The 27,046-nt window shown below is 46.7% G+C and overlaps 1 protein-coding gene across 2 annotated transcripts in view; it reads right to left on the bottom strand.

Moving 5' to 3' along the window:
- Positions 1-1,918: 1,918 nt before the first annotated feature.
- The window catches only part of FBXW4 (F-box and WD repeat domain containing 4), a 59,055-nt gene continuing 33,927 nt past the window's right edge, over positions 1,919-27,046 (bottom strand). The window contains exons 6-10 of one of the 2 annotated variants that reach the window (XR_011904127.1): positions 16,501-16,566; positions 3,262-3,402; positions 2,942-3,083; positions 2,503-2,696; positions 1,919-2,236 (exon numbers count right to left, since the gene is read on the bottom strand). Coding sequence is in view for 1 of the 2 variants with exons in the window: in XM_072340659.1 (XP_072196760.1) it covers positions 2,580-2,696; positions 2,942-3,083; positions 3,262-3,402; positions 16,501-16,566 (466 nt within the window). In the remaining variant the exon portion in view is untranslated. Of the gene's footprint in view, positions 2,697-2,941; positions 3,084-3,261; positions 3,403-16,500; positions 16,567-27,046 lie in introns of both variants that reach the window. The other variant, XM_072340659.1, reaches the window with a different exon arrangement.

Here is a 27,046-nt window from a genome sequence, read left to right as displayed (position 1 = left end):
GCTTAGACTTCTGCATGTCCTTTCATCCCCAGTTCATATTTGAACAGCTTCTGCCCAGAACAAATGCAACTCTTCTGCGTGGGCTCCCAGCATAGCTCCCATGACAAGCATACTTTCAAACCACAAAAACTCCTTAGAGCCTTGCTGCCATCCTCAGTCATACCCTCCATGCTGCCTAACTTCAGCTCCCATCTGCACAGTCTTCCCAAGGCACTGTCAACAGGCAGAACTCAGCAGAAGCTTTGTGCCAAGCCCTACTTCTGGTCTTCCCATTTCTTAATGTCAGTTGAGGTGGGAGAGTGCATCCTTCAATGAACCAGTGCTGGCAACCTTGGAGTTGCAGCTCTGTTCCAGGTTTCAACCAGAAAGAACCTAAGAGCAGATAGATAGAAAAGTGCAGGATCCACCAACAGGGGCTGAAGAAAGGGAATGGCAGGACTGGCAGGCAGCAGTGTTGCAGGTGGGGCTGTCACAGGACACACAAGGGACACTGTTCACATAATCTGCTGACATGCTCATTCCTACTCTGAGCCTTGCCCAAGTCCCAGTGCAATAACGAACCTCTCCTCCCACCCAACATTAACCCAAATCCTTCAGAGTCTCTCTCTGGGGACTCTGTCAGAGACATTTAATATCTCCGTCCCTTCCCCCAACTTGCTATTTCATTAAAGGACCTGGAACATTGCAGGATCTGAGAAAACACAGACCTTCCTCCCCACTTCCAAGCTCTGCCATCTCTAGTCTTGAGTCTCGTGCCTAATCATGTACCTAAAGCTCTTCTCCCATGCAGAGCTTGAAGTGCTCCGAGCAATACAGCAACAGTATTTAGCAGCCCCTGACACAAAGCTCCATCTTTTGGACAACAGCTCCACGTTACCTGTAGCCCAGAGGTCTTCTCCAGAATCATTATCCTGGACCAGCTGTCTTTGGGATTTACAGATCTGCATAGATGGAAGATTGTTCCAGTAACGACATCTTTTTACAGCAGTAGATCAGTGCCTGGGGCACTTAGATATCAATTCTGCCACTTAGACTCCAGGAGAACATGTGGCACCACAGTAGCTACACGGAAGCTGGCAGTAAGCTGGCATAATTGTCAGCAGAGCTGGATCACAAATTGACAGGAAGCTGTGCTGGAAAGAGCTTTGTGAGAATATGATCCTGCAGCAAAGCCAATTACTTTGCACCCTGAGCTGCTGCCTCACATCCACTGGGAGTCAAGGGCTGTACTCAAGCAGGTGAGGACTTGGTTGATTCCACTCCCTCCTTGCTCCAACAGGAGCTCCAGCACACATCTTCCAGTCACTGTGGATCAAAAGAGAAAAGCAGCCTCTTGAAGGCAGAAATTGCCTTTCAGGTCCTAACAAAGCATCTTGCTGGCTGCTTTGTCCTAAAGGTGCTGCCAACTTGTGACACAAGAAGTCTCATTTACTTATCCAGGATGCACGAACTCACAGCCTAATAGAGTTCATGCATCTCCTTCTCCAAGGAGGACCAGATCCCAGACAATAGTGCACTCATCCACAGACATCCCCAGTCATTCAAACAGCACATGAAAGCTACAGCTGGGAGATTCAGTTCTGGTCAGGTTCAGAAGGCCGCTGCAAAAAGTTGAGCCCTCTTAGGTGTTCCCACAGAATCCCAGTGAGTCACAGCAAGGCCTTGGTGTTTGCACTAGCCTGGTTTGCTGCTTGTGTGCAGGCAGCGAGTTTGTGCTTTTGTTCCTTGTTTGAATAAGTGGTCTGAGAGCCAAGATCCCAGCAACTGCCTTCAACGCAGAAGTGTCACAGCATCTACCCAGAGAGAGACCCTCCAGTCATACAGACTGTCTGAAAACAGGGCCAGTTTCCTCTACAACCAGCGGATAACATCACAGCTCCTCTGGGACTTGAAACAAAACAAACACTCTCTTCTGTTTCCCTTCAGAGTTTTATTTAGCAAAATACAACTGTTTCAGCCCTGCCAAGTGCACTGCCTGACCTGATGGCCAGTTAGGGGAGGCATACACTGAAAGCAGGGCTGGCTCTGCCTTTTAGCTCAATTCTTTCTCTTGGCTGAAAAGGACAGCATAAGCAGCTGTCAAGAGAGCAAGCACAGGTGAAAAGGAGTCCCTGTTCCAGGCACAAATGTTCTGCCAAATCAGTGTACCCCACACACAGACTTGCTTCACATGGCTCAGAGTTTGGCTGATCTCAACCTGACCAGCATACAAGCTGATAGGGCGTTCTGGCTCAACCTGCCCCTCAAATGTATCCACAGGAGAGTTTGAAAAAGAAAAAGAAAAAAAAAGAAAAAAAGAACAAGACAAAACAAGAACAGATAATATTATCAGATAATATTACAAACCCTGACTTGCACTAAATAAAAAAATGTAAAGGTCAATTGGCCTTTATTTCCACTAAGGGACAGATGAAGTTGAGAAAGCCTTGCCCCTGCTGGACTCTTTAACATAGCTTTCTGGCAGGTAAAGAATCTCTATAGAAGCCTTGGGGCCACTCTCACCTCTCCTGCCCTGCTTTTCCCTGATCCAAGTGTCAACTTTGCTGAGCTGGGGAGACCAGAAGCAGTTACGGTGCCCTTCATGAGGCCGTGAAGTCAAGGACGTGCAAGGCTGATGCCAGGGCAGCATACAGATGGGTGGTACTGAAACGGAGGCAGTACACTGGGCTGCTGGTGGGTGAAGACAGGTGAAAGCTCTGCAAGAAAACAGGAGAGTCAGCTTTTCAAAGAAGAGGTCAGCCCACAGACCCCAGCAGGTTTCTCAGGCCCAAATGGTCAGATGGCCTAGCAAAGTACGAATAAAGGTTAGGCTCCCCATGGTGGACTCACTCTGAAGACAGCTCAACAGCCTCTGTCTCTTCTTTCAAAGAGACATGGGAAGCTGGCTGCCAGAGAACGAGCCAGAAGCCCTGCTGCTGCCTGGCCTCCCAGCAGCCCTCACCTGCAGGCACTGAGTCTGCCGCTTATCCCAGAGGCGCACCACTCCGTAGTGGGAAGAGCCGCTCGCAATCATATGGTTCCCATCAGTCCTTATGCAGTACAAGGCGCTGTCATGGGGCTCTTCCCACTCCCGGACACATTTTCTGCAATGACAACACAAAACAGAGAGCGGCTGAGGCTCCACCACCCAGCACCTGGACTAGAACCAAGGTCCTTTGTGCCTGAAGGAGCTAACCAAGCTGCAGGCAAGACCCCAGGCACTGCACAAGGAGAGCCCAGAGGATCCCTGCACAGCCCCAGACTCCAGCAGGGTAGGCTCACCTGGTGCTGGTCCGTATGTCCCAGTAGCGGATGTAAGTGTCATACCCACATGAGAGGAGAAGGGAGGGAGTTTCATAGAAGACATCGAGCACTCCAGCTCCATGGTGAAAGTCAGTCCCTAAGCAGGTTAACAGCTGACCGCTGCAATGAAACATAATTGAAGAGTCATTCAGAGCAGAGTCCAGCAGGCAGAGATGTCACAGAAGTCTCCTAGATCTCATTTCTGTGATTTAACAGAATGCAACAGCCTGCTCAGCTTTGCCCTTCCTCCTCCAGCTTCTGCTACTGGTTGGGCTACAAACTGCCAAGAATACAGACCAGCAGGAGTCACAGCTGGTCATGATAAGACATGAGCCAAGGTAGAGCTGATCCCTAGCAGCAGGAGATCATCTTCCTTGGGAAAAGTGACCAATACGCTGAATGATGAGGCTCCATTTCCATGGGAAATGATACTCAACTCCAGATAATTTGCAGCAGCCACTCCCCTGCTTGACTCCATCCCAGACTCTGTCCCTCAGTATACTGTCTGCTTCCCAAAATCTTTGGCACACAGCTCAGATCCACAGCCAAATCAGACTCTTCCTCCAGGTCACCGTGGTTGCTCTTCCTCACCTTGCTCCATTATGCTGCATGCTGCAAACACCTTATCTGGGGCTGAACATGACAGGCCAAGAGCAGCCATCCAAGGTATGCTCTGGAGACCATTTCCCAAAGGCTAGCCTCTCCCATGCCCTTTTAAAATTCCTTGCTTGCTGTGAAAAAGCTAAAACAAAATCTCCATGAAGTTCAAAGCCAGACGCTTTGTGGCCAAATCACTCAGCTGCCTCTTCATGTTAAGGAGCAGCCGCTGCCTGGTGAGGGACCACTCTAAAAGGGGCCTCCCAGCAAGGCTGGGAGAAGTTTGAGGCCCTTCCCTCCATCACATGAAACTACACGCTGCCTAGGGCACAGGCCACAGCCTGAACCCAGTAACTCTCCATCCGCCCCAGCAGCCAGCAACACCTGTCCATAGTAGACTCTCAGGAACGGAGGGGACAATCTGCCCAGCTGCTGGAGATGGCCACCTATTGCAAACCCTCCTTTTCTTCCTCCGCCTCCCCCTCACACCCTTTACATCAAACATGCTGGACACAATAAACCTCGAAGCACCTGCTTTTCCAACCCTGCCACACGGCCGCCCTCTCCAACAGGCCCTTGGTTCTCAGGACAATGAAGCAGTGCTGAAAGCCGACAGCACGAACTCCACCGTGGGGTCACTCCCAGCATTTCCCACCATTATTTTGTTACTTTCTGCTCCTTGATCCAGCATCACACAGTTCTGAGGCACATCGCCAAATGCCTTAATTCTGCCTGTAATCTGGGCTAAAGCCCTCGTCGGGGGATAAAGACCACACAAAAGGAGAAATAGAGTCCCAGGAGATGTTAAAACAAGTAAACACCTTTGTGTCAGGAGACAGAAATCGCTGATAAAGCAGATTAGCGCCTCGAGCCCTGGTGTCCCCAGATCAGAAGGCGAGCCCTGGCCGATCTTTGCAGCCAGCACGCTTCTATGATCACAGAGCTGGCGGCATGCTGGGGCCAGCCTGTTTCCCCACAGTCACTCTCCAAAGAGCAGATTATGTAGAATAACAATTTCTTTGTGGCTGTGTAATTCCCTCCGTGACCGTGGCTGTGGGCAGCTACATTGGCCCTTGATGCCAGGGCCCTAGCAACCATTTAGAGAGGCCAACCAGCCCTAGCAATGGCCCCCCCATGCAAACCTCTCGGACAAGCTTTAACATCAAGTGCATGAATTAATCCCCCCCAACACGAATCCAGGGGTGCTGGCTTATTGGACTTTGTATTTCGCTAGGCAAGGGATCGAGGGGATTCCAGGCATCAGGCCTTTGCAACCTTCTCACAATACGTTAACCCTTGGAGGGTTACTTGCAGACCAACCTAGCTGCAACTCTGCACCTGTAGATCTGGCGGTCAAACATCCACAGTCTGAGCTGCAGTAGATGTGTCCTCCAGCTTCACCACAAAGTGTGGCAGGTTTGGACATCTGAGCTCTGGCACTGCCCTGCCCCTCCAAGCGCACCGATCCACTCCATCTGCCATTCTGCACAGTCAGAAGGACAGACACAGGCACACTGCTGTTCTCAAGGCCTCCACACAACCTGCTCGATCCTATGAAGTGTATGTGTGGACCTGTGTCAGAAGACACGCATAAGAGGAAGCAACTGCTCTCTCAATCATGAGTCCTTGGTCTGCCTGTAAGAAGCAGAAGACAGATTGCCCGACCTGAGTCCTCTGCTACCAGAGGAAAAGCAGGGAGCAGCTCATAGGAAACGATCTCTTTCAGTGGCTTTACGCAGACAACTCTGCCCAGCAGCACTTTTGGTGAACACGTGCTACCTGGCCAACACTTGTTTGTGCTGTTTACCCTCCATCATTTTTCCCTGCTAATACACTTTTCAAATACAAAGAGAGAGGCACTGTGCTAAGGATGCTGAATAACATCCAGGGATCTTTTACCCGCTGGGGCACCTCTTCTTCCTCTCAGGTGCCCTAAATGGATCTCCTCATATTCTCCAAACTCTAGCAAGCTCCCATTACATCCAGAGTGAGCCTGGCTGCACACAAAAGCTTGTCTCCTATGTCCCCAGACCAGGCTTCAGTGCTGCAAGACGGCAGCAAATCTTAATGTCAGGCTGGCAATGTTTCCAAAGGAAACAAACAAACAAGCAAACAAAAAAACCCAAACAGTATCAAACATCAAGGAGCCCCAGGGAGAAACCAGAGAGTCTGGATTCCTGCTTTCCTGTGCTCTGTTGAGCACCACCCAGGTGCCTCACTCCAGTGTTTCACCATGCCTTCGCACCTCACCACAAGTGGTACCCAAGTCCCTCAGCAACTGGAGTTCCTCCAATTCCCTTCCAGCCTAGACAACAAAAAAGAAAACAAACAAAATCCCCACCAGGATTAGTTTTCCTTAGTGGACAGAAAAGCAGCAGAGATGCATACAAGTCACTTTGAGGAAAGGAAACCTTATTTTGCTTGTTTGTTAATCAGTTCAATCCTCCTGCCCCAAGAACAGGTCAGCCAAGACTGCTTTCAGCTGGAAGGTCCAGCCCCTACTTACAGCACCAGCCCTTTAGCAGTTTACAGAAGCAACACATTAGCTGCTACAGTGAAAAACTTATAACCTGACACCAGGGGAAAACCATACTGTCTTGCACGCTGTACACATAAACCAGAACGAGCTAAGTTTTGGCATGGGTACACTAACATCAATAAAGACGCTGAATGTGATTAATATTTCTCCCATTTTTCAGCAAATTATGTGACTCTGGGCCAGCAGTTCCAGGAAGCAGACCACCATGCTGAGCTAGCCCCATATCTTCCAAGCATGTGAAACCGTGCTGAGCCTTTGCTGGGAAGGAAATGTTCTGCAACCGCAGGTATACCAGACTCAGAATCACAAGTTAGTGCCCACAGATTCTTCAGTCTTCATTATCCCAACTACTCCCTGCCTTCAAAACCCAGTCCCCAGCAGCTTCCACTTCCTAAGGGGCAAAACCCACAGCTGTTCCCTGAAAACCCACAGATGATCAGGATGACCTATCAAGGTGCAATAAAAAAAAGCAGTAGATACACCAGCACATTGCCAATAGCTTTTTTAACAACTTTCTTGGGCAGCAGACACCTAATTCAAAGAGGCACAAAAAAGACCACAAAGTTGCAGTGATCTACAGCCTCCCAAGCAAAAATGATCACTTGCATGACTGTAAGAATTCAGGATTTCCCTGAGATCTTTCTGAAAGCTGGAGCTCTGAAGAAGCCTGCAGCTCCCTACCTGCACTCTGTCCAATTGCTCCAGGTCTTGGCCAGCTATCTCCAATGTTCATGAACTACAAGCCAAAAGCTGGGTTGAAACAATACACAGTTTTATCCCTACCCTAAATTTCTGTCAAACTTGATTCACTAGCATGGATATTACACAAATACACAGCAAACAAGGTTACTATTAAATGCATTCTAGGAAACTGCTGAATTCAGAACATCTGTTGAAAACAGATATGCCTGAATTTGAGGACATAACTCATTCACTCTGGAAACCTCATCTGTGAGCTGCGACTATCCATCAGAGAGGAGAAGCCATTGCACATAAGTAGGCCAAAACCAAGCACTGCTCCATACGCATATTTTAGCATCAAAATCTACTCCCAGCAAGCCAGTTGGGAAGCATTTACTGAAATAAATAAATAAATACTGAAAAGTGCACTGTTCTATTCAAAACAGTGGGATATTTGAATAGGGTATCAAACAGAGAAAAGAAACAAAACCCATTTAAGGACAATTATCTGGAGTGCAGCATTTGTACAACCCTTGTCATCCAATTTGGAGAGAACACCAACACCAAAGGGAAGGGCTGACCTGTCATCCTTTCCAGGTGCTTTGCAACTGGGGCTAAGACACTCAAGGGATGCGGCAGGTTATGCTAAGAACAGAAAGGCTTGGTTAAGCAACATCTATAAACGTACACAGGGAGAAACACAGCTATTTTGCAAAGCTGCTTTTCACGGAGTTATCCTACCCAAGATTACTTCGGCACTAGGCCAAGGTTACTAATTCCTGCAGGGAGGTTTGGATAGGACTGGGGAATTCTGGGGGTGACCTCCATGTGAAATGGCTCTGAGATGCCATTATAAGTGACTTCAAGTAATTTTCAGGAGAAATGCCTCTCTCAGCTTCCCCAGCACAGCTGAAGGGCCTTGAGGCAGTAGGGGGGAATGACACCAACGATGGTTTGAGATTGTGTCGGGGGGAAAGAGACAGAAGAGGGAGTTTTGCCTTCTTTTCTTCTGCTTTCTCTGAATTGGCCCACACACGCTTTAAATGGTCCAATAAAAAGATACAATTTCTTTACCTTTCCAGCTCGGGGACCCTGTGAGTTTTTGTTGTTCGGGTTCCCGTAAGGTTAAGTTCAGAGGATAAACTGACACGCTGGGCTATGGGAAAAAGCCAGTTTCTTCAAATAAAGCCACAACGGTGCAAAAGAGACCCTGCTGGGGCTTTTATTTGGGAAAACAAACAGAAATGGCACCAAGCCCTTCTGCTTTACGGACCAATTTAACTATAAAACCAATGTTCTCCCTCTCGGGGGTGAGGAGGGTAGAGAGACAGGACATGACAATAGTCCAAAACCTTGGGGGGAGGAAAAAAAAAAAGGATAGGACAAAAAAAGGTTGTCTGCCCCTTTTTCTTTCTTGTCCATGGCTCCTTTTCTCAGCACACGTGTGTTCTTGTAAAAACGATTAGATTGCAATTTGTATAACATGGTGACCCCCAAATTCAGACATTTAACCCCTTTTCTCTGCAAAGAATGTCAAGAATGTCTTCTCTGTCTTTCTTTCCAACGGGAGGAGCAGGGGGGAATTCTCTCAAACTGTGATTTCTTGAGGGAAGAGAAAAAGAGGAAGGCAAGGAAAAGAAGCAGGGAATTCTCAAAGCCTCTCGCCTTTCGCCCCACTTGTGTGGGAACAGGCGGCTGTATTGCTCCCTTTCTGGACTCAGCTCTGCAGGTCTCCTTTAGTGGGGAGACAAAAAAATGGAGAGTCCAAATCAAAACAAAGCCATCTGTTTAAATGAGCTACCACTAGCCAGTGGCAGAGGGGGTTCCTCATTCACTCCTTCCCATTCTTCTCTCTTGCCTCTGTTGATTCTCTCTCAACCCAGGGAAAAATAAAGATTGCTTTTGCTTTGGCTCAGAGGGATGAAACTGATTGATGCGTTTGGAGTGTCCAGCCCCCACCCTCGCTCTCCAATTGTTCAGGGCCTTGTAAAGTTGTCATAAATACGCCTGAACAGGAGTTCAAAGGCCACAGCATGCCCTGGACATGCAACATCCAAAGGGCAGGAGCTGGCCTCAAGCTCAACCACAGTGTGAGAGAATCACAACTGCAGCGGGGAGAAAAGGATTTCGGATAAACACCTGTATGTTCTTCTCTTACAAGAGTTTTAGGTTCAGATGCACTAGAGTTCTCTTAACAAAAGGAAGGCAGAGAATGTCCAGCATATGTGACAAAAGGTTGAGAAAAATGTTGTTAGAAAGAAAAAAAGAAAATCAGTGAAGAACCACAAGGCCCAAAACTGATTTGAGAATGCATGCATACTGCAGGAAATACACTGCACAAGCAGATCAGACAGAAGCTATTCATTATAAACCAGTAGACAGTGCACTGACCACAACAAAACTGCTGAGAGGAGCACTCATCCAGGAGAGAGCTACTTAAGAGGCACCATATAGCAGAGAGCCTCTTCCAGCACTGGCTCAAGTAGCTGGCTGTTGGCCTCCAACAAGGTCTGAGATCTCAGAGCAGGGGAAACTAATCTCACAGTTCAGAGCTGCAGAACTGAGGCTTTATCAAAGGATTAATTCATGCCCGAAGGCAAGGGAACAGTTTGCCTCTAGTCTTGCTTCTCAAGTCACAAGTGGGAGCAGTTCCCAAGAAGAGAGACCTGTTCTTGCTTTGCCTAGACCTACAACTGAGCTCCCCATTCTGCTGACCTTACTGCAGAGAGAATGGTTCTGAGCACCAAATTAGCAACACAACAATAGTTAATTTGCCAAACTAATTTAATATGAACAGATCAAGAATGGGTGTGCCTGAAGACTAGAATGTCCCTGTGATAGACCTCAGACTGTCACCTCACAAACCCTTTTCCCTTGAATTTCAGGAAGGGACAACACTTCTGTTCCCACTTAACCAAAGTACATATTAATGGGAATACTCAAAACTGATGCTTCAAAAAGAGTAAACAAAGCCATGCGTGGAGGGGAAGAGAAAGCAGCACAGCAATAGATAAGCAGGATTGCCCCAGGAAAAGAGAATGAGCAGCTATCTGAAGAAGGGCAGTTACCTGTGGATCATCCCACAGCTGAGAGGAGGCAGTCAAAGGTTCACATTTGCTTTCACTTATCTGAGGCAAACAGCTCAGAAAGCAGTTTAGCTCACTGTTGGACAAGTTTTGAATCACTTATTGTGATTTAAAGACTTTGTTCAGCCAAGACAGAGATGCTGAGAAAGAAATTCAAGCCTAAAAAGCGTGGTGCCTTTTTCGCACAAAGCCTAGAAAAAATGTTTTCATCAAGAAAGGCTATTAATGTGATAAAACCATAGAAAAGCAGGGCAGGAGAAGGGATTCTTCATCTACAGTGTGGTATTGTCATTCTTCTGTCCCCCAAATACTGTGAATCTATTACAAGTGCCAGAATATTTCCTACCACTCATCTTTCCTGGTCCCACTGAGATATCCATCCACTACTGTGACTAAATAAATCCAGTTTTAATGCCTGGATGAAGCAAACTCCCCACCCTCTTTGGAGACAGTCACCTTTCCTTTTGATTTAGGAGCATCAGTTCTGTGTTGGTTTGCTTCCCTTCACCCAAACCTCTGTCATTAAATTGGAATCATAACAACATCCCAAGGTGGAAATGACCCACAAGGATCACTGAGTCCAATTCATGGCTCCACACAGGACCACCCAAAATCCAAGTCTTATGACTGAGAACACTGACCAAGCACTTCTTGAACACCAGTGCTGTGACCACTGTCCGGGGGTGCTTCTTCCATGCCCACTACCCTCTGGTGCAGAACCTTATCCTAATTCTCAACCTGACCCTCCCCTGACACAGCTCCATGCCATTTCCAGAGAGTGGGTGTCACTAGAGAGCAGAGATCAGTGCTGCCCCTCTGCTACTCTGTGAAGAGCTCTTGAGGGTCATGTTTAAACCTTGAAGTTAAAGCTCTGAAAAGAGCACTCTTCTACAGAGCTGACTTTAGAACATGACACACATTTTAGACTGAGCTTCTATTAAAAAAAAAATAAATAAATAAAAAAAAAAAAAAAAAAAAGCTTCTGATAAAATATTTATCACATTTATAACCAAGATCTACTCCTGCACTCTTCTATGACAAGAGTCAAAGACAAAAAGGACTGGATTTAAACAGGAAAGCACCAGCAGCAGTCAGATTCTACCATTAGCCCCCAGACAGCTTACAAACCTCATATAGCAGTCAGGAAAAGAATTCAGCCCTTAAACCCACCAAGTACACAATGGAGCCAGGACCAAAGTCTGCTTTGGGTCCATGCTTGCAGGGCCTAGCACTTCTGGTGCACAGTGCACAACCAGCACTACATAGCAGGCAGCTGTCACATAACACTTGCTGCTTAAGAACAGCATAGGGAGCAAAAGCTTTAAAGCTCTCCCTCCTTGTTGACAACTGTGCTTAGGTTCCTTCACTCAATTGGTTTAAGAGCCACCAAAGTGGATGCAGATCAACATACACTGAGATTTGAGAGACAGCAACTAATTCTTGCCCACCCTACTTCACAGACAGATGCAACCTAGCAAGGGTCCCATGGAAACACACATACCAGAGATCAAGCAGCAGCAAGCTCACTCAAACTTCAGCCAGCTGCTTATGCTGGTAATGCTGCCTCTTACAGGGAAAGACCACAATGCAATTGCATGAGAGGCAAATACGGATTACCAACCTGCTCAGCAGCCCACCCCTCTGCTGAGGGCACCAGCCACACGCCTGAATCTCCCTTCTCCTCCACACCCAAGCCACTTCCAGGAATCCTCTACCTCCCACCACCCCAAAACATGCAGACATCAAAGGCACCTGCCTTGAACACCTGAAGATCAGGGGAGCCTGACGGTCAAGAAATGAAACTCTGTATCTTCCCTTTCCACGCACTCTCTGCCTTTTTCCCCCCATCCCTTTGAAAAAGGTGGCAGAGATAAATGGAGAACAAAGAAACAAGAAAAAGCCACAGCTCTGGCCCACACCCTGCCTATTACTTAAGGGGGAAGGAACTCTTCCGAAAGAGGAGGAAAAAAATGTGCTCAGACACAATGGCTCAAAAGGCCAGGCAGCAAACCGGGCCACTTTGTACTGCTAACAAGGGAAACCTAATTACAGGAAGAGGGCAAAGAGGGACAGATAAAAGGGATACAAAATTTCAACATCTGTTGCCATAAAGGGACAAGAAGTGGGGAAACGCAAAGTGTCAGTTTGGTGTCAGTGACGGCGTAAAGCCACTTTCAAAGGGCTCGGGAGAGGGAGAAAAACTGAACGAGAAATTAGAGGGCTCTTAAAAAAAGAAAAAAAAAAAAAAAAAAAAAAAAAAAAAAAAAAGGAAAAAAGAAAAAACACACCCAAAAAACAAGAAACCACTCTAGCAAAAATGCTTTCAAAAGAGGGGAGGAGATGGACAAAGAGTGGGTATTTAAAAGGTACGGGATCTGGGGTGGTTTGCAGGGCACAGTTAACATCGTCTGAGTTTACACAAAGGCTCTCCTGCCCTGTGCCTGTCACACTGTGTCACAGGAAAGGAAGAGGCAGGATTTGTGCATTCCAAGTGTTTAGGGCATGAGCGCTGCCATAGTACAACACTGGTCCATTTCAAACATCATTAGCGTAACAGCTCCAAGAGCTGCTGCAAAGTGACATCTCGAGTACCCTGCCTTGAGAAGGAGCATCTCTGAGGAAGGGGCACTTGTCTCTCTGCACGTATAAACATGCAGACAACCATAACAGACTGGGGAGCAACAGCACACTGTGGGCAAAGGACAAATGCTGACTTTGGGCTGTTTCCAGCAGTGTCACCCTTATCTCCCAGGGAGCTAGGTTAGATTCCTGAAGGAGATTAGGCGTGGGAAGAGAAAGAGGAACAGAATCTGAAGAAAATTTCTTTCTCTCTTGCTTGCCATTAATGGTCTCTCTTATGCTAAGCCACACACTAGCAATGGCAGATGAGACAGAAAGGTCTGAGAAGAGAAAGGCAGGTGCACTTCCAGAGGATCAGAGGTGAATGATCAGAAAGAGAGACAGCTGTCCCGTATCCTTCACTGGTGCAGAAAGGCAAGGGAACTTGCAAGAGGCCCAGAAGTCAGGAAGACCTGATACTTGCAAGGACACAGGCTGGTATCCAGTAGCCTATATTGCTAATAGTTCTCCTTTCCTGTACAGACCTCTAATCATCTAAGTTATTCACAGCCCCCTCAACAAACACACCTTGATCCTGAGTAGCAATAAGTGTACAGCAGTTTCCCCTCATCTAAAAGCGATCAGGTGGCACAATGCAGCATCTGTGGGATATGTCCTCCAGAGGTGTAGCCAGTCAGCTTCAAAAGCAAAAGAAAAAAAGAAAAAGAAAAAAAGAACAAAAATTCCTCCTTCATTACAGGAGAAAGGGCCAGGTGTAGCAGCAGCTGGAATTTCAGCCATCAGAGACAGTGTCTTGGCATTACGCGGTCATTCCCCTGCTTTAGACTCCCTTTGACAATTGCTTGTTGCTGCCTGTTCTGGCTTTGATCCAACGCCATCATAAGAAGAGTTAAAATGAAAGACAGTTGTGGGGGTGGGATGCAGCAAGAGGCATTTCCTTTCCCCGCGAAAAATTTCTTTGCCTCTAAACCCAACCAACCTTTCTCAATGCCCAGAACGTGTTTCCAGGTGAAGACATTAACCCTTTTCTCTCAGAGGGGCCCCAGGGTCAGGGAATAGAGAAGGTCATAAATACAAAAATACACCATGACCAACAGCTACAAGTAACAGCCAAGGACTTATCTGGCCTGGAACTAAGAAGATCAGTACACAAAAAGGTAATTTAAGCTTTAAATCCTTTTGTAGCATGTTCCATCTCTCAGCTGTTGGAGAAAAAGACCACCTACCCAAGGGAAGAGAATACCACAGACATCGCACACTCTGCCATGCATCAGCTAAAAAAACTGAGTGAGGCCTTGAACAGCACCAAATGCCAACATGGTGATAAGGATTCTGTAGTTTTAAAGAATGTACCTTAAGCATCACTTTCCCCTGCATCATTGCACCGTTTTTTGATAGAGAAGTTGCCTGAATTCTGCTCTTAGTATTATGTCCTTGCCATGTTCAGTCTCAGATCAGACTCTGCAGGTCAGACCCTGTCCCTTCATGACCATAAGGAAAGGGTGAACACCTAACTAGGAGGCAGCGTTTGGCTTCATCTGCATGTCACTAACTGGACACAGGAGGAGTTTTTCAGACCTGGGTAGCTCAAAGATTTTGAGTTTCCAGACCTTACTCCTAGTTCAGGAATGCTGAGCAGGAAGACAACATGCAGAAGGCCCAAGGGAAGAAATCAGCACTTTTCTCCAACATTGTTGCTAGCTACCACTGGAAGCTTTGAGAAACAGTCTAGAGCTTTGCTGGGAAGAACAGTGTATGGAGAAGTCAAGATCTTCAAGGACAACTCCATATTCCTCAGTTTCCTAGCAGCACTCCTCACCCAGCCTCCTGTCCTGCACGTGCTGATGAGACTTCCAGCTCATGCACAGATCCCCAGGGAGGAATAGCCCCAGTGGCATGGTGCATTCCAGCTGTGACAGGCGAAGAGGGAAGAATAAGTTTGACACTGCAGCCATTGCAACAGAGGCCCAGTGGCCTAGATTGCCTTGGCTTTTTTATTTGCCTGTCACTCAGGCTTTGACATTATTGAAAGATCAAACTCCGTTGTGCCTGTTCATTACCTTAATCCTATTTTCTACACAGCTTTATTATCTCTTCAGGCTTCCTTGGGAAAGCCTGTCAAAGAGGCTGGGGCAGGGGGAAAGGGTTGCCAACCTCCTCACTCCTGTCAGATGCCTTTATTGAAGAATCATCAGCAGATTTGATGGGCAGGGGTATCACAGCACAGCCTGTATCCTTCTGGAGCACACCGAGGGCACCACTGGATTAGCTAACCAAGAAACATTTGCCACAGCTAAAACACTAGGGCTGTCTTTCCCACTCTAGTCCAACGTTTGCAGGATGCATCTTCTGCCAACTCTTTACTTTTACTACTTCAGAGAAAAGGAAACAAACTGTTTTAAATGTATATTCAATGTAGTTGACTCAGACAGTCTAAATTACCTAAGCTATAGGTTAAGCAGACAATTGTCCTCAGACCAGCTCTGAATCCACACAAATCTCCTTCTACCCTCCTTTTCCCAAATACAGCCCTGGTGACACCCCTTGGGCCCCTTCTGTCATTGCTCCCCTCCCAGACCTCACCAGCTCTCCTCAATCCTGACAGCATTGCCTTGATAATCTGTGCTGTGCCACTCCTAACGCAGAGCATAACAGATCTGGAAAGCTGAGCTGCCGTTCAATAATCCTGCCAAATATTTGCTATCTGTCCATCATTACACAAAGACCCTCAGGCTAAGAGTTTCAAATTTGTCAGCAGTTGAGTCTCACATCAGGATTTGAGCCCAACATTTCCCCAGTCATTAAGGTCAGCACCTTTACCAGACAGGAACTACTCAGTGGCCCCAAACCAGAGGCCACAGCAATTAACCTCCAATGCTTATTAAGACAGAGAGAAGACAACATGCCTAAGTCACTTCAGTAGATAACCTGTCGCCACCCTCACCTCCCTGAGCTGCCAGAAACACCAGCCAAGAAAAGATGGCTGTAGAGCCTACATTCACATTTGACTTCTTGGCACCATAGACAAGTTTGCAAATGGAAGGACACAGGGTCACTTCTCTCCCCTCTGGCCTAGACTGATGCATCAACTGAGATGGATGCAAAGGAAGGTGTAATCATGAAAGCATAGAATGGCCTGGGTTGAAAAGGACCACAGTGCTCATCTAGTTTCAACCCCCTGCTATGTGCAGGGTTGCCAACCACCAGACCAGACTGCTCAGAGCTACATCCAGACTGGCCTTGAATGTCTCCAGAGATGGAGCATCCACAACTTCCTTGGGCAACCCGTTCCAGTGCATAATGGGAATGTTCTGACTGTATATGGATCCAGATACAACTAGAACAGCTTCTCTAGATATCAAGGATTACTGTGCCATAAATTGAAGAGAAAAGTGGAGCTGCTCCGTACTGAACCAAGGTCACTCCACCACACATCTTTCTACACCAGCTTGGTTCCCCTACCCTCGCATCTCATACTTCATAGAATCACAGAACCCTTAGATTTGGAAGGGACCTTTAAGGGTCATCGAGTCCAACTCCCTTGCAATGAACAGGGACATTCACAGCTCGATCAGGTTGTTCAGTGCTTTGTCTAGCCTGGCCTTGAATGTCATATTTAAACACCTGCCCACACAAACCAAAGGAATGATCCTATGCCATCTTCAGCTTTCCATTTCCTATTGATATTCACTCTCCCTTGCCAAGTCCTTCCCAATTACCTGTATGCTCACTCACCTCTCAAAGTCCCAGATTCTCAGAGGTGACGTGTGTCCACAGCAGGCCGTTCCTGTCACAAATGAGCTGTTTAAAAACAAGCAAACAAAAACAATTACCAATCCTTAAGTTATGAAGAAGTAGCGTGAGCAAGACAGAGAAAATTGGCTACAAGGCACACTTTGAATTTTGGTTTGAGACTATTTCAGCGTGCTCCACTGCAATTCACAAGGGCAGGCTGCAGAAGAGGGAGAGGTGCTCTGAAGCTCTGTCAGTGTAGCTGGGCTGAGCTTCCCAGATGCAGCAGGTCACAGATGCAGAGAACTGGCAGGACATAAAGATGTATTTGCATGTGTGGTTGGAAAGCCTAAACCAGGAGCAGTTGTAAATTGCAATGACATTTTCAAAACAGCACATACTCAGGACATTGCATATATAGTCAAGGCTATAAGCTGCAGAAAAACCCCATGGAAAATTCCCCATTGCTTTTTAATTCATGTCTTGTGCCTGTGTGCTGGCAGCTTCCCAGCACAATCATGAACTGGCTGCAGCATCACAGACCTAACAAACCACAGAATAGAGTTCTCCAGTCCAATGCTTGCTCAAAGCAAGGCCAATTTCAAAGCTGGATCAGGATGCCCTCTCTAGCACTCAACATTCTCTGCTACAGGCAGCAATATTTGGCTTAGTTTACACTTTCCAGCAAGGTCCGTTACAAAGTCCTCTTGGGTGATGCCATATCCCTGCTGCATATGCTGAGTCCAGAGACTGGCTAACAGCCACTAGCTTCAAATTAATTGATAAGAGAGGATTAAATCTCCAAACTCAAGCAGCAGAAACATGGGTGCTACAGCTACCCACATCACACTGCTTGTTTTGTGCCAGCTGCCAATACTCAGTGTAAAGAAGAGAAGCAGGCTCATACAAGGATTCCTAAGTAAGCTATAAATGACCTCACAAAGCCATATTTATTACAGCTACTGAGAATAAAATGTCAAAACTATGTTTAAATCGCTGAAACAAAGATAGCACAAATAGAGGAAGTGGGGCCTGCTTTCAAAAAATGCCAGTTTGTTGCTTTGCCTAAACATCTTTAACATGACATAGGGGCTGACAGCTCAAAGAAGAAAGCAAAATAATAAATAAACATGTAATGTCTGCAAAAACAGCAGTTTTAATACATTTCATTGATTCTTCCTTTGGAAATTAAAAGGTGTCTCCAAGCCTCTAATGTAGCTGGAATGGATTCTTCCACTGACCATGACTTCTTTGAGAAGCACTCCTACCAGCTTCATGTGGCATCCAGCAGCAAATGTGCACTCAACTTGATCAAAGCCAGAGTAGAGCTATGTGAAAGAAGGGCAAGTACTCAGTACTTCCATCTCTGTATTTTGGCTAAGCAATTGCTTTCTCCAAGTCATAGTATCATTAACATTGGAAAAGACTCTTAAATCATCTAGTCAACCCACCACCATCATGCCCATTAAACCATGTCCCTCAGAGCCCTATCTTCTAACTCCTTGAACACCTCAGGGATGGTGACTTCACCACCTCCTTGGGCAGACTGTTCTAATATGTTACAATTCTTTCTTAGAATAAATAGTTCCTAATACCCAACCTGAAATCGTAAGTCTGAAGCAGCACTGCCAAGTACGCTGAGCAGAAGAGGCAGACAGCTATCACCTATAGCATTCTGCATTTGGAAATGGTTTCTGCTCATTACCTGCCTTCCCTCCACCAAGAATGAGATATTCTCCTCTTGCAAACGTCTCCTGTCTAAGTGGAAACAAGCCAAAAAGTCTCACTCTGACAGCTCACAAGCCATACCCCATGTCTGGAAAGCAGCACTTAGGTCAGGGAGTCCCTCATCTACAAAGCTAGGTGTTGGGTTCTGTCCCTCCCTTCCCAAGCATAATCCATTAATAACTACTAAAGCCAATTACCGTGGTTAGAAACATAATAGCAGTCAGGGAGTCAGTCAAGCAGGCAATTGGGTGCTTAAGATTTTTCTTTTGGGGGACAAACTGACTTTGTCCCAGCAGAGAACGCCCTCACGTGGGAGACAGACCCCTTTGTGCAGAAGGTATGCAGCAAGGCTTTGATGGTTGTCACAGGTCTAAATTAGCATGGAGGCACACCAACAGGGAGAAAAAGGTGGGAGGAACGGCAAGGTCTAATCCCTGCTCATGCTGTCAGTCCTGGACTTCATCTTTCCCTCCTAGGTTCTTACCCCCAACCCATACCCCACCCCAAAAAAATAGTATTAGATGAAGAGATTTCTCTTCAGCACCATATACAGGCCTTAGGGCCACAAACAAGTCTCTTCTGGGTAAAGCTGCCTCCATTTAGTCAACAAGAATTTTGTCTCATACTTCAGCAGGATCAGGTTTGCAGGTCTTATCTTTAACAGGCTGGAGCCCATTAGCAAGCAAAGATAAGACTTCTCCCAGAAGTGCTGGGCATCTTCACTGCCAGGATTAGAGAGCAGCATTCACAAGACTTGCACAAAGAAGTAGTGCAAATGGGAAATGGACAAAGCCTTGGAGCAAACGGAACTGGAAAGCTGGATCCCCAGGTATGACACGGGGCCCCTTACTTTGAGTCTGTTCTGCAGACAGTTTCAGACCTCTCAAAACAGGAGCCTAATAGAGGTGACAAGCTTCACACCAAGCAGAAGGGCAACACACGTATGATTTGGCAGGTATGAAACAATATGCAAATTGGAGCTACAGATGTAAAGTTCAGCTTCAAAGCCTCTGAAAACAGAGCTGAAACCTACCACCAGGTTTGCTTCCTTCAGTTTACCTTTAGCAAAACTTTTTGTCTTAGGCAGTACACAACACACAGCAAAAACCTGTGAACTAGGGAAGTACAACCTCTTGACAACTGGTCTGGCCAAACAACTCAAACCGAGTTGCTGGAAAACTGGTATACAAGAAAAACAACTGAAGACTTACTAGCTCAGTCTGTGTCATTTATTTTGCCTTCCAGAGCTTTTTGAGAGTCAGAGAATGAAGAGAGACTAGAGTGGGAATAAGAAAACAGAAGATAACCTACATATGCATGGATGATCTGTGTCTCAAGTATATTACTGGTATATGCAGACATTGACCAGATGCATCCACCCACTACATTAAAACTGCTGTATTCAAGTTTCAGATGGGCTGGGAGATGCAGACTCCTTCCCCACTATGCTTTCCTCTCTTGTGAAAGTTGTGGTGTACCATGACTACAGCCTTCCTCCAACAGGCTCCTCTAATGAGAAAATACACGACATAGCAGGACTTCAGTCTCTTCTCTCAGATAACCAGCAATAGATTGTGAGGTGATGACCTCAAGCTGTACCAGGGGAGGTACAGCTCCGCCCCACTTGCAGCATCCTTCTTTGAGAGCAGCTCTGCAGAGAGGGACCTGGGGGTCCTGGTGGATGAGAAGCTGGATATGAGTCGGCAGTGCATGCTTGCAGCCTGGAAAGCCAACTGGGTTTTGGGCTGCATTAAAAAGGGGGGAGCCAGCAGGGAGAGGGAGGTGATTGTCCCCCTCTACTCAGCACTTGTGAGGCTCCATCTGCAGTACTGCATCCAGACCTGGAGCCCCTAATACAAGAAGGACATGGAGCTCCTGAAGCGGGTCCAGAGGACCACTAAGATGATCAGAGGGCTGGAGCACCTCTTCCATGAGAAAAGGTAGAGGAAACTGGGCTTGTTTAGCTTAGAGAAGAAAAGGCTCCAGGGAGACCTCATTGCAACCTTCCAGTACCTGAATGGAACATTTAAACAGGAGGGGGAACACCTGTTCATGAGGGTGGATAGCGATTGGACAAGGGGGAATGGTTTTAAACTAAGACAGGGGAGATTTAGGTTAGAGATTAGGAGATAGTTTTTCACACAGAGGGTGGTGATGCACTGGAACAAGTTGCCCAGATAGGTCACAGATGCCCCATCTCTGGAAGCATTCAAGGCCATGCTGGATGTGGCTCTGGGCAGCCTGGTCTAGTGGTTGGCAGCCTTGCAATATGGCAGGGGGGTTGAAACTGGATGATCATTATGGTCCCTTTCAACCCAGGCCATTCTATGATTCTCTTTATCCTGTGCTGGAAAGATGAGTTGCCAGATGCAGCTGAACCAGTTGGAAAGAGGTAGCTGTACTTCAGTCTTTCTTAAAAGATGCTGTTTGTCATAAGGCTTGGAAATAGTCTCACATCCCACTGTACAATATGTAAAGCTTTCTCACTGAACTCAACCTTCAGAGTAAGCCTAAGCTGAGAACCCTGTAAAGCAAAATCATTGAAGGAACTTGGGTAAAAGAAGTATTTTCCATCCTCGACTCCCAGTATGCCCAAGGTTTGCACCCTTTCCCTGTACTGTAAACAGATTGCTTCCCAAGTCCTGTTCTGCTGTTTGGAGATTTTGAACCCAGAATCTGCCTGACACGTGCAAGAGCCTGTTCCTTTCTCCTTGCATGCTCCCCCACCCTCTGGAATTGAACATCGTTGTTCCATTTTGGAGACTATTATATACAAGAGACTCATCGGACCGGGAAACAAAGAAGTTATTACTTGACAGAGCCCTGCAGCTGGGAATGTAGAAGGCGGGGGGGGTGAGGTGGGGGAGCACTGAGAGAGATGGGATTGAGGGACTGGCAGTGCTCGGAAAAGTGACCAACAGAAAGGACCGCTCAGAGATGGGAAACATCCTTTTGAAAAAGTCTCAAGTTGGATGAGAAAAGAAGGAGAAGGGAAGATCAAAATGGAGAGTGGAACAGAGGAGAGAAAACAGTTGGTGCTGCTGGTGCCGCAGGTTAAACACACGGGTCTGTGGGTTTGTGTAGCCTTTGATTCAGCACTGACACGCTTTGGCAAGGGAGGCCACCAGAGCTGTCAAATCCTTCACCAACGTGCCCATCAATTGTATTCAGCTCTCCCCGACCCGCACTGGCATTTTAATTACTGTTGGGTAAACTAATTTGTACAAATGAAGGCAACTCTGCCTAATAGAATATGCAAGCTCTCTGACCTCTGACAGGCGATGACACAAGATACAAAGGAGGCAGAGGAAGGCTTTTTATCAGAGCCTTATTACTCTCTATTACTCCAATTAGTTAAGCTCCACTGCTCCTAATTGGGGGAAAAAATTGCAATTAAATCAATTTTTGATGGGCTGAAAGTGGGTTACCGAACCGCCCTGCCTGTGAAACACTGATATTATAGCAGCAAAGGTCAAAGTCTTTGTCGGCACCTGTGGGGCCCCCACCTCCCCTCTCTAAGCCCCTCTGTGCCCCCCCAGCACACGCACGCAGCTCGCTAAGGCGAATCATTAGAACATGTCATGTCTTATCGCGGTCGCCAGCATCCCGCTAACCTCATCAGTTGTCATCATTACGGAAGGTAACTCCTCCAGCATGAATACAGTGCTAAGGTCACACAAACTTGATGGAGCCCCTGCTGAAGAGCCCTGGAGGCTGCAGAGCAGATGCAACAGCAACAACATTCTCAAGGGAAGAGAATGGGATAGAAAAGTGCACAGTGAATTTCAGCACCTCCAGCACTAGGCTTCTCTGACAGAGCAGATGAACACCACAAGAGAGAGAGACAGAAACAGTGTGTGGAAGCAGGTGTTCCTTCCCCAGAAGCATTTCACTTGCAGAAGAAGAAAGAAAAAGTGCAGCATCAGGTTTTATGGGCAAATGTACAAAAAGTCCCATGCACCTTTCACTCAGGCAATGCTAGATGAAGCCAAGATTGGGTATGCAAACAATCCTGGTGTTGCCTCTTCACACCCAGTGGTATATACTGCCCCACACAAATTCCACTAACTACCTTGTCTCTCTTGCAGGATAACCAGAAAATTGAACCAAGCAGAAGTAAGTCAGGACAGCTGGATTATATGCTGACAACTCAGTAACAGTAAACTAAAAAAAACATTGGCAGGAAGGCAGTTGCACCAAAAGTCTGGTCATTATCAACAGCCCAAAATAATAACTTTGCAGAGCAACAACTGTGGGGAATTGAAGTCTATTTGGAAGAAGATGGGGCTGAAAAGGCTAAAGAGTCTCATGACACTTAACCGTGTAAAACCCGAAATAGCACGTGCAAGCTGCATTCAGTTTCCTTGCAATATCACTCAGGCTTTCAGCTCTAGATTAATTCTTTCCACACTCTTCAGTCCCCAAGAGCCTTGCTGTCCTTCCTGTTCCAAGTACCATACTCTTCCTGCATCCTGCCATGCAGTGCTCCAGCTCCAGACCTTCAGTGCAAGGAAAACAAGATGCATCACACCAACTTAAACACTTCCTATCTGCACTGCTAGCTACTTTTCTAGGCTCAAGGGTATCCACCCTTTACCTTGTCAAAGTCTACTTTCAGGAGTCTGCTTGTGGTAATCTGCTCAGGTCCCTGTACTGCAAATCCAAACTTAAAAGAATAAAAGAACTTCTGGGGTGCTCTAGAGCTGAGCTTACATTTGGGCTCAAGTGCTTGCATACATGTAAAATATTCCTGCATTTCAACTCAATAACAGGACTGAGTTCATCTGAGCAACAGAGACCCATGGCTGCATAAGCCTCACCTTTGTTCAGCACTGAATAATATTGCCAAAGAGAACCTGCAGCTGGAGGCAAATGACCAGACTTGTTCCACAAACAGACTAGAAAGTGTTGGCATGTTTGCTGTTGCTTCCTTCAGCCTCGTGTGCATGCCATAGTGTGTCCCAAGGCATCAGCCAGCTCAGGGTTGAACTGTGTTCCAGATATGCATCGTAAACAGCACACAGAGAAGCTACAGAAGAGCTCTGCCTCGTCCTCATGGATACCCCAACCAGGGTCTCAGCACAGAAAGAAAAGAAAATGTGTAAATATGACCACATGAACACCTCAATGTTTAAAATAGGAACTGCTGTGTTCTGGCAAGAAGACCAGTGACACAGGCACCAGCAGACAGGCCAATAACTCATTTACATGTTGCCTTGAGCCTCAAGTGGACAACTGGAAAGCGGTCCCCAGAAAGAAGACATTTGCATTTTGTACTGAAGGGCACTGTAAAGACGCTGGGTTGAAACAGAGAAGGCTCACATTTGAGACAGAACTCCAGCACATTTGAGAGAAGAAACGCTCACGTCATTGTCTCCCACATCATTTACTGTATGTCTCAGAGCAGAGAGAAGATCAGCTCCAGCCACCTCTCTTGGCTTCTACCTTCATGTCTTCCTCTAGACTTCAGAGACACGCAGGCTGGAGGATATAGTAGCCCTTTTGTATCTCCAAAGATCCTATTCCCAGCATAGCAGAATAATTCCCCTCTACTCCAGCAAGTTGATTAGTAGCTGCTACCCAACCTGGACACCTCCACTCTGCAGTCGTTGCTCTTCAGTCCTTATACTTTTGCAGGTGTAAAATACTTCCTAGCATGGTATGTCCAATACTCTTCCATTAGCCTTCCTCCTTCCCCAGACTCAGGGTTTACCAGGCATGGAGTGGTTGGTCTGCACAGTTTTCTGTATGAGAACTTCCTGCATCCTCAAACTCAATCCCCAACCAATGCTCAAATTTTTACAGTTACCACAGAAAGGGGGGGGAAAGAAAAAAGCAACCTCCTCCCACACTTTACTCTTGCCCTCCTCCTTGGAGCAGACCTTGCAGAATACACAATATTGTTGCTAGGTATCCACCACATAGCCAGCCCTATCCTCAGACTACAGCACATGCCATTAGCAAAACAACACAAGGGATGTGCAAGGCAACTTCATAAGGTCTCCTTCTTTGCTCAATATACTGGCTTTTTTGACTCAATTGAACACAGTCCCTGTATGAGATTCATGCAAAAGTCTTAGCCACTGGACACCATCTGCTTCTGGGATAAGGTAGGGCACCTACAGATCATCTCTGGAAGATCTCAGCTCTCACCTACCTACACTTCCACCACTAGCCTTCATGTCCTGTACCAATCAGCTCCCAATGGCTCAACACCTTTATCCTTTCTCCCTGGCACACATGGGACAGACACCTGACCCATACCCACATCCCATCTCCCTGAAGCCCAGTCCCTCTGGGCCCACACACAGCCTTACCAGAAGCCCTGAGCTCTAGCCCTCGCTTTCTCAAAGCCTGCCCAGGTGTAAAGCTCCAGCGATTCCTTTTTCTTAGCCGTTTTCCCTTCCTCCTCCCTTTCCCCACCAACACTTCTGGGCCACACAGTGAGCCAGGCGGTTGGAGCACATGAGGACCACTGCAGCAGTCATGCTGTTTCTGCTCCCCCCTCATCCCAAGACAATTTCTAAGGGCTATTTCTTATCCTCCCCTCCCCTCCGTGAAATGATTTCAGTTAATTGCCTGGTGGGAATCACTTATAGGTGCAGGAGACTCTCCCCTCAACACACACCCTGGCCCCTAATTGGCTTATTGAAGTTTTAACGGGGCTTTCACCTGGAGAAGCTGGTAATTATTCCCTTCATTCCCCTCTTGCTAGTACCTGTAGCTTCACACTTGGGGCCTGCCTGGCTCCACGGGGGGGGGGCTTTGTTCCCTCTTAACTACAGGCTCCACACAAATGGGCCCAGCAGCAGGAGAACACAGCAAAGTGGTAATTTTCAGCCCAGCGTAATTAGCCAAGGTTCTTTCAGCCCAAACCACTGAATGGGGAGGGGGCTGCCAGGGAGGGTGTGCCATGTGGGAACGGTGGGACAGGGGCTGCTCTCAACAGGAGGACAAAGGCCTCTTGGGGGCTGCGGTGAGGAGGAGGGGGTTGCAGCCTGGTGGTGCAGTGGAACATGCACAGAGTGCATCTTACCCTCAGTCTGCAAAATGGGGCAGTGGGAGATGCTAAAAAGGGGTAAAGGAGGAAAGAAATCCAACGATGCACATCTGAAGAGCTGCAATGCATGACAGATTCTTGAAGGCTTGGCATAGTGTCTGCTGCCAGAGAAGGATTTCCAGTCCAGTACCTTTGCACTGAGATTAGGAAAGGCAAGAGGCCTAAGGAAAATAAACTGGATATCACAGGTCCCAGACAGGATAGAAAGAACCGTGCCAAGGACAGATCCTCTAGCACACGTGCCCAGAGTCAGGCAACAAGGAGAATCAGGAGGACAGGCTCCAGGTTCCCTCTTTGCTAAGCCATTTCCCATTAGCAAAGCAAAATCGCTTTTCATAGTATGACCTCAGTTACGCAAGCTATCTTTCTGTTACAAGCCTTTGCTTCTGCAAAACCTACCAGAAAACATTGCTTTCAGCTTGTGGAGTGGCCAAACAACCTGGCTTGCAGCACATCTGCTCCTGTGCCACGCCAGAGTGTTCACCCGTCTGGCATCCTGTAACAGGGTCATCTATGTGTTCTATGAATTATCACAGCTCTCTTCAGGACTGAAATATTTGTCTTAATTGGTCAGCCCTAGGGCTGTAGACAAGTTAAACCTGTTCAGCTGACTTAGTGATTGTACCTCCATTGCAATAAATACAGTTTGGATTTTGGGGTTTGTTTGGTTTTTTTTTTATGATGAATTGTATTTTGAACAATCTCTTCTTGTGCCCCTTATGACTGCAGTATTCTACTGAAAAACAAGAATTGTCCCAGTCTTAAAGCTCAGTCCTTAATCTACAATGAGGAATATGCGGTAAGAAGCCAAGTGAAAACAAGCCCATTGCTTTCATCATAGCACCAGTTACATAGGAGCACTGAGCAAACCCTCAGAGATGACACAGTCACAACAATCATGACTAAAAGGAAGAGACTTGATAAGTAGCAAGGAGACAGGCAGCACAGCTCCTAGGGCATAGACCCATAGCGCCCAAGCTGCCTAAAACTATACATAACTGTGAGCAAAAACCATAGCAGGTTGTGAACTGGAGAAGCAGGTTGCATGATTCCACCCCAAAACATTCTGGTTTCTTTTTCATCTTTCACCTTTTACTAAAGATTCCAACAGAAAGGTCTAATTCTGAATTTCAATCCAATTTTTCCAGCTTCAAAGTATTTGCCATGGAGATGAGTTCAGCTAGATAGCACGTGTCCTCACTTCATCAACACTCAACACTTTTTCCTTAAAAACAACCTTCAGCACTTCAGAACAAAACATACTTGCCATGAAATCAATACCAGCATATGAGAAACGGGAACCACAGATAAATGCAAGCAGATCAAAGCTGACCAGGCCAGTTTCAAGGCTACACAAAGAAATTTACCAAAGAGTCGCAACACCGTTGGAAAAAGGTATGCAAAACTGCCCAAACCTTACAGAATCCAGGGCTTTCTCTTCTTAAAACTTCACACTCTATCACAAGGGGAGATGTAAAAGTGATTTAAGTAAAGGCTCCGGTTGTCATCACTTTGGTGAAAAGCCTAGATACACACCCCTGAGTAGCAAACGTTTGAAGAATCATGATGCAAAGCAAGAAAGGATCTGCTATTTTAGAAATACCTCCTTTCTATTTTTTAAGCCTCACGACTGCCAAAGCCAATCCCAACACATTTTCAGACGTGACTGGCAGAGTTTTCAGAAACAACTATTATTTTTTTTTAAAAATGCATATATAATCAGAGCTTATCTAAGCTTTTCCATTAGAATATATGACAGAA

The sequence above is a fragment of the Excalfactoria chinensis genome, chromosome 6 (assembly GCF_039878825.1).
Source record: "Excalfactoria chinensis isolate bCotChi1 chromosome 6, bCotChi1.hap2, whole genome shotgun sequence".
Taxonomy (NCBI): Eukaryota; Metazoa; Chordata; class Aves; order Galliformes; family Phasianidae; genus Excalfactoria; species Excalfactoria chinensis.
This window is presented reverse-complemented; position numbering and strand designations above follow the sequence as displayed.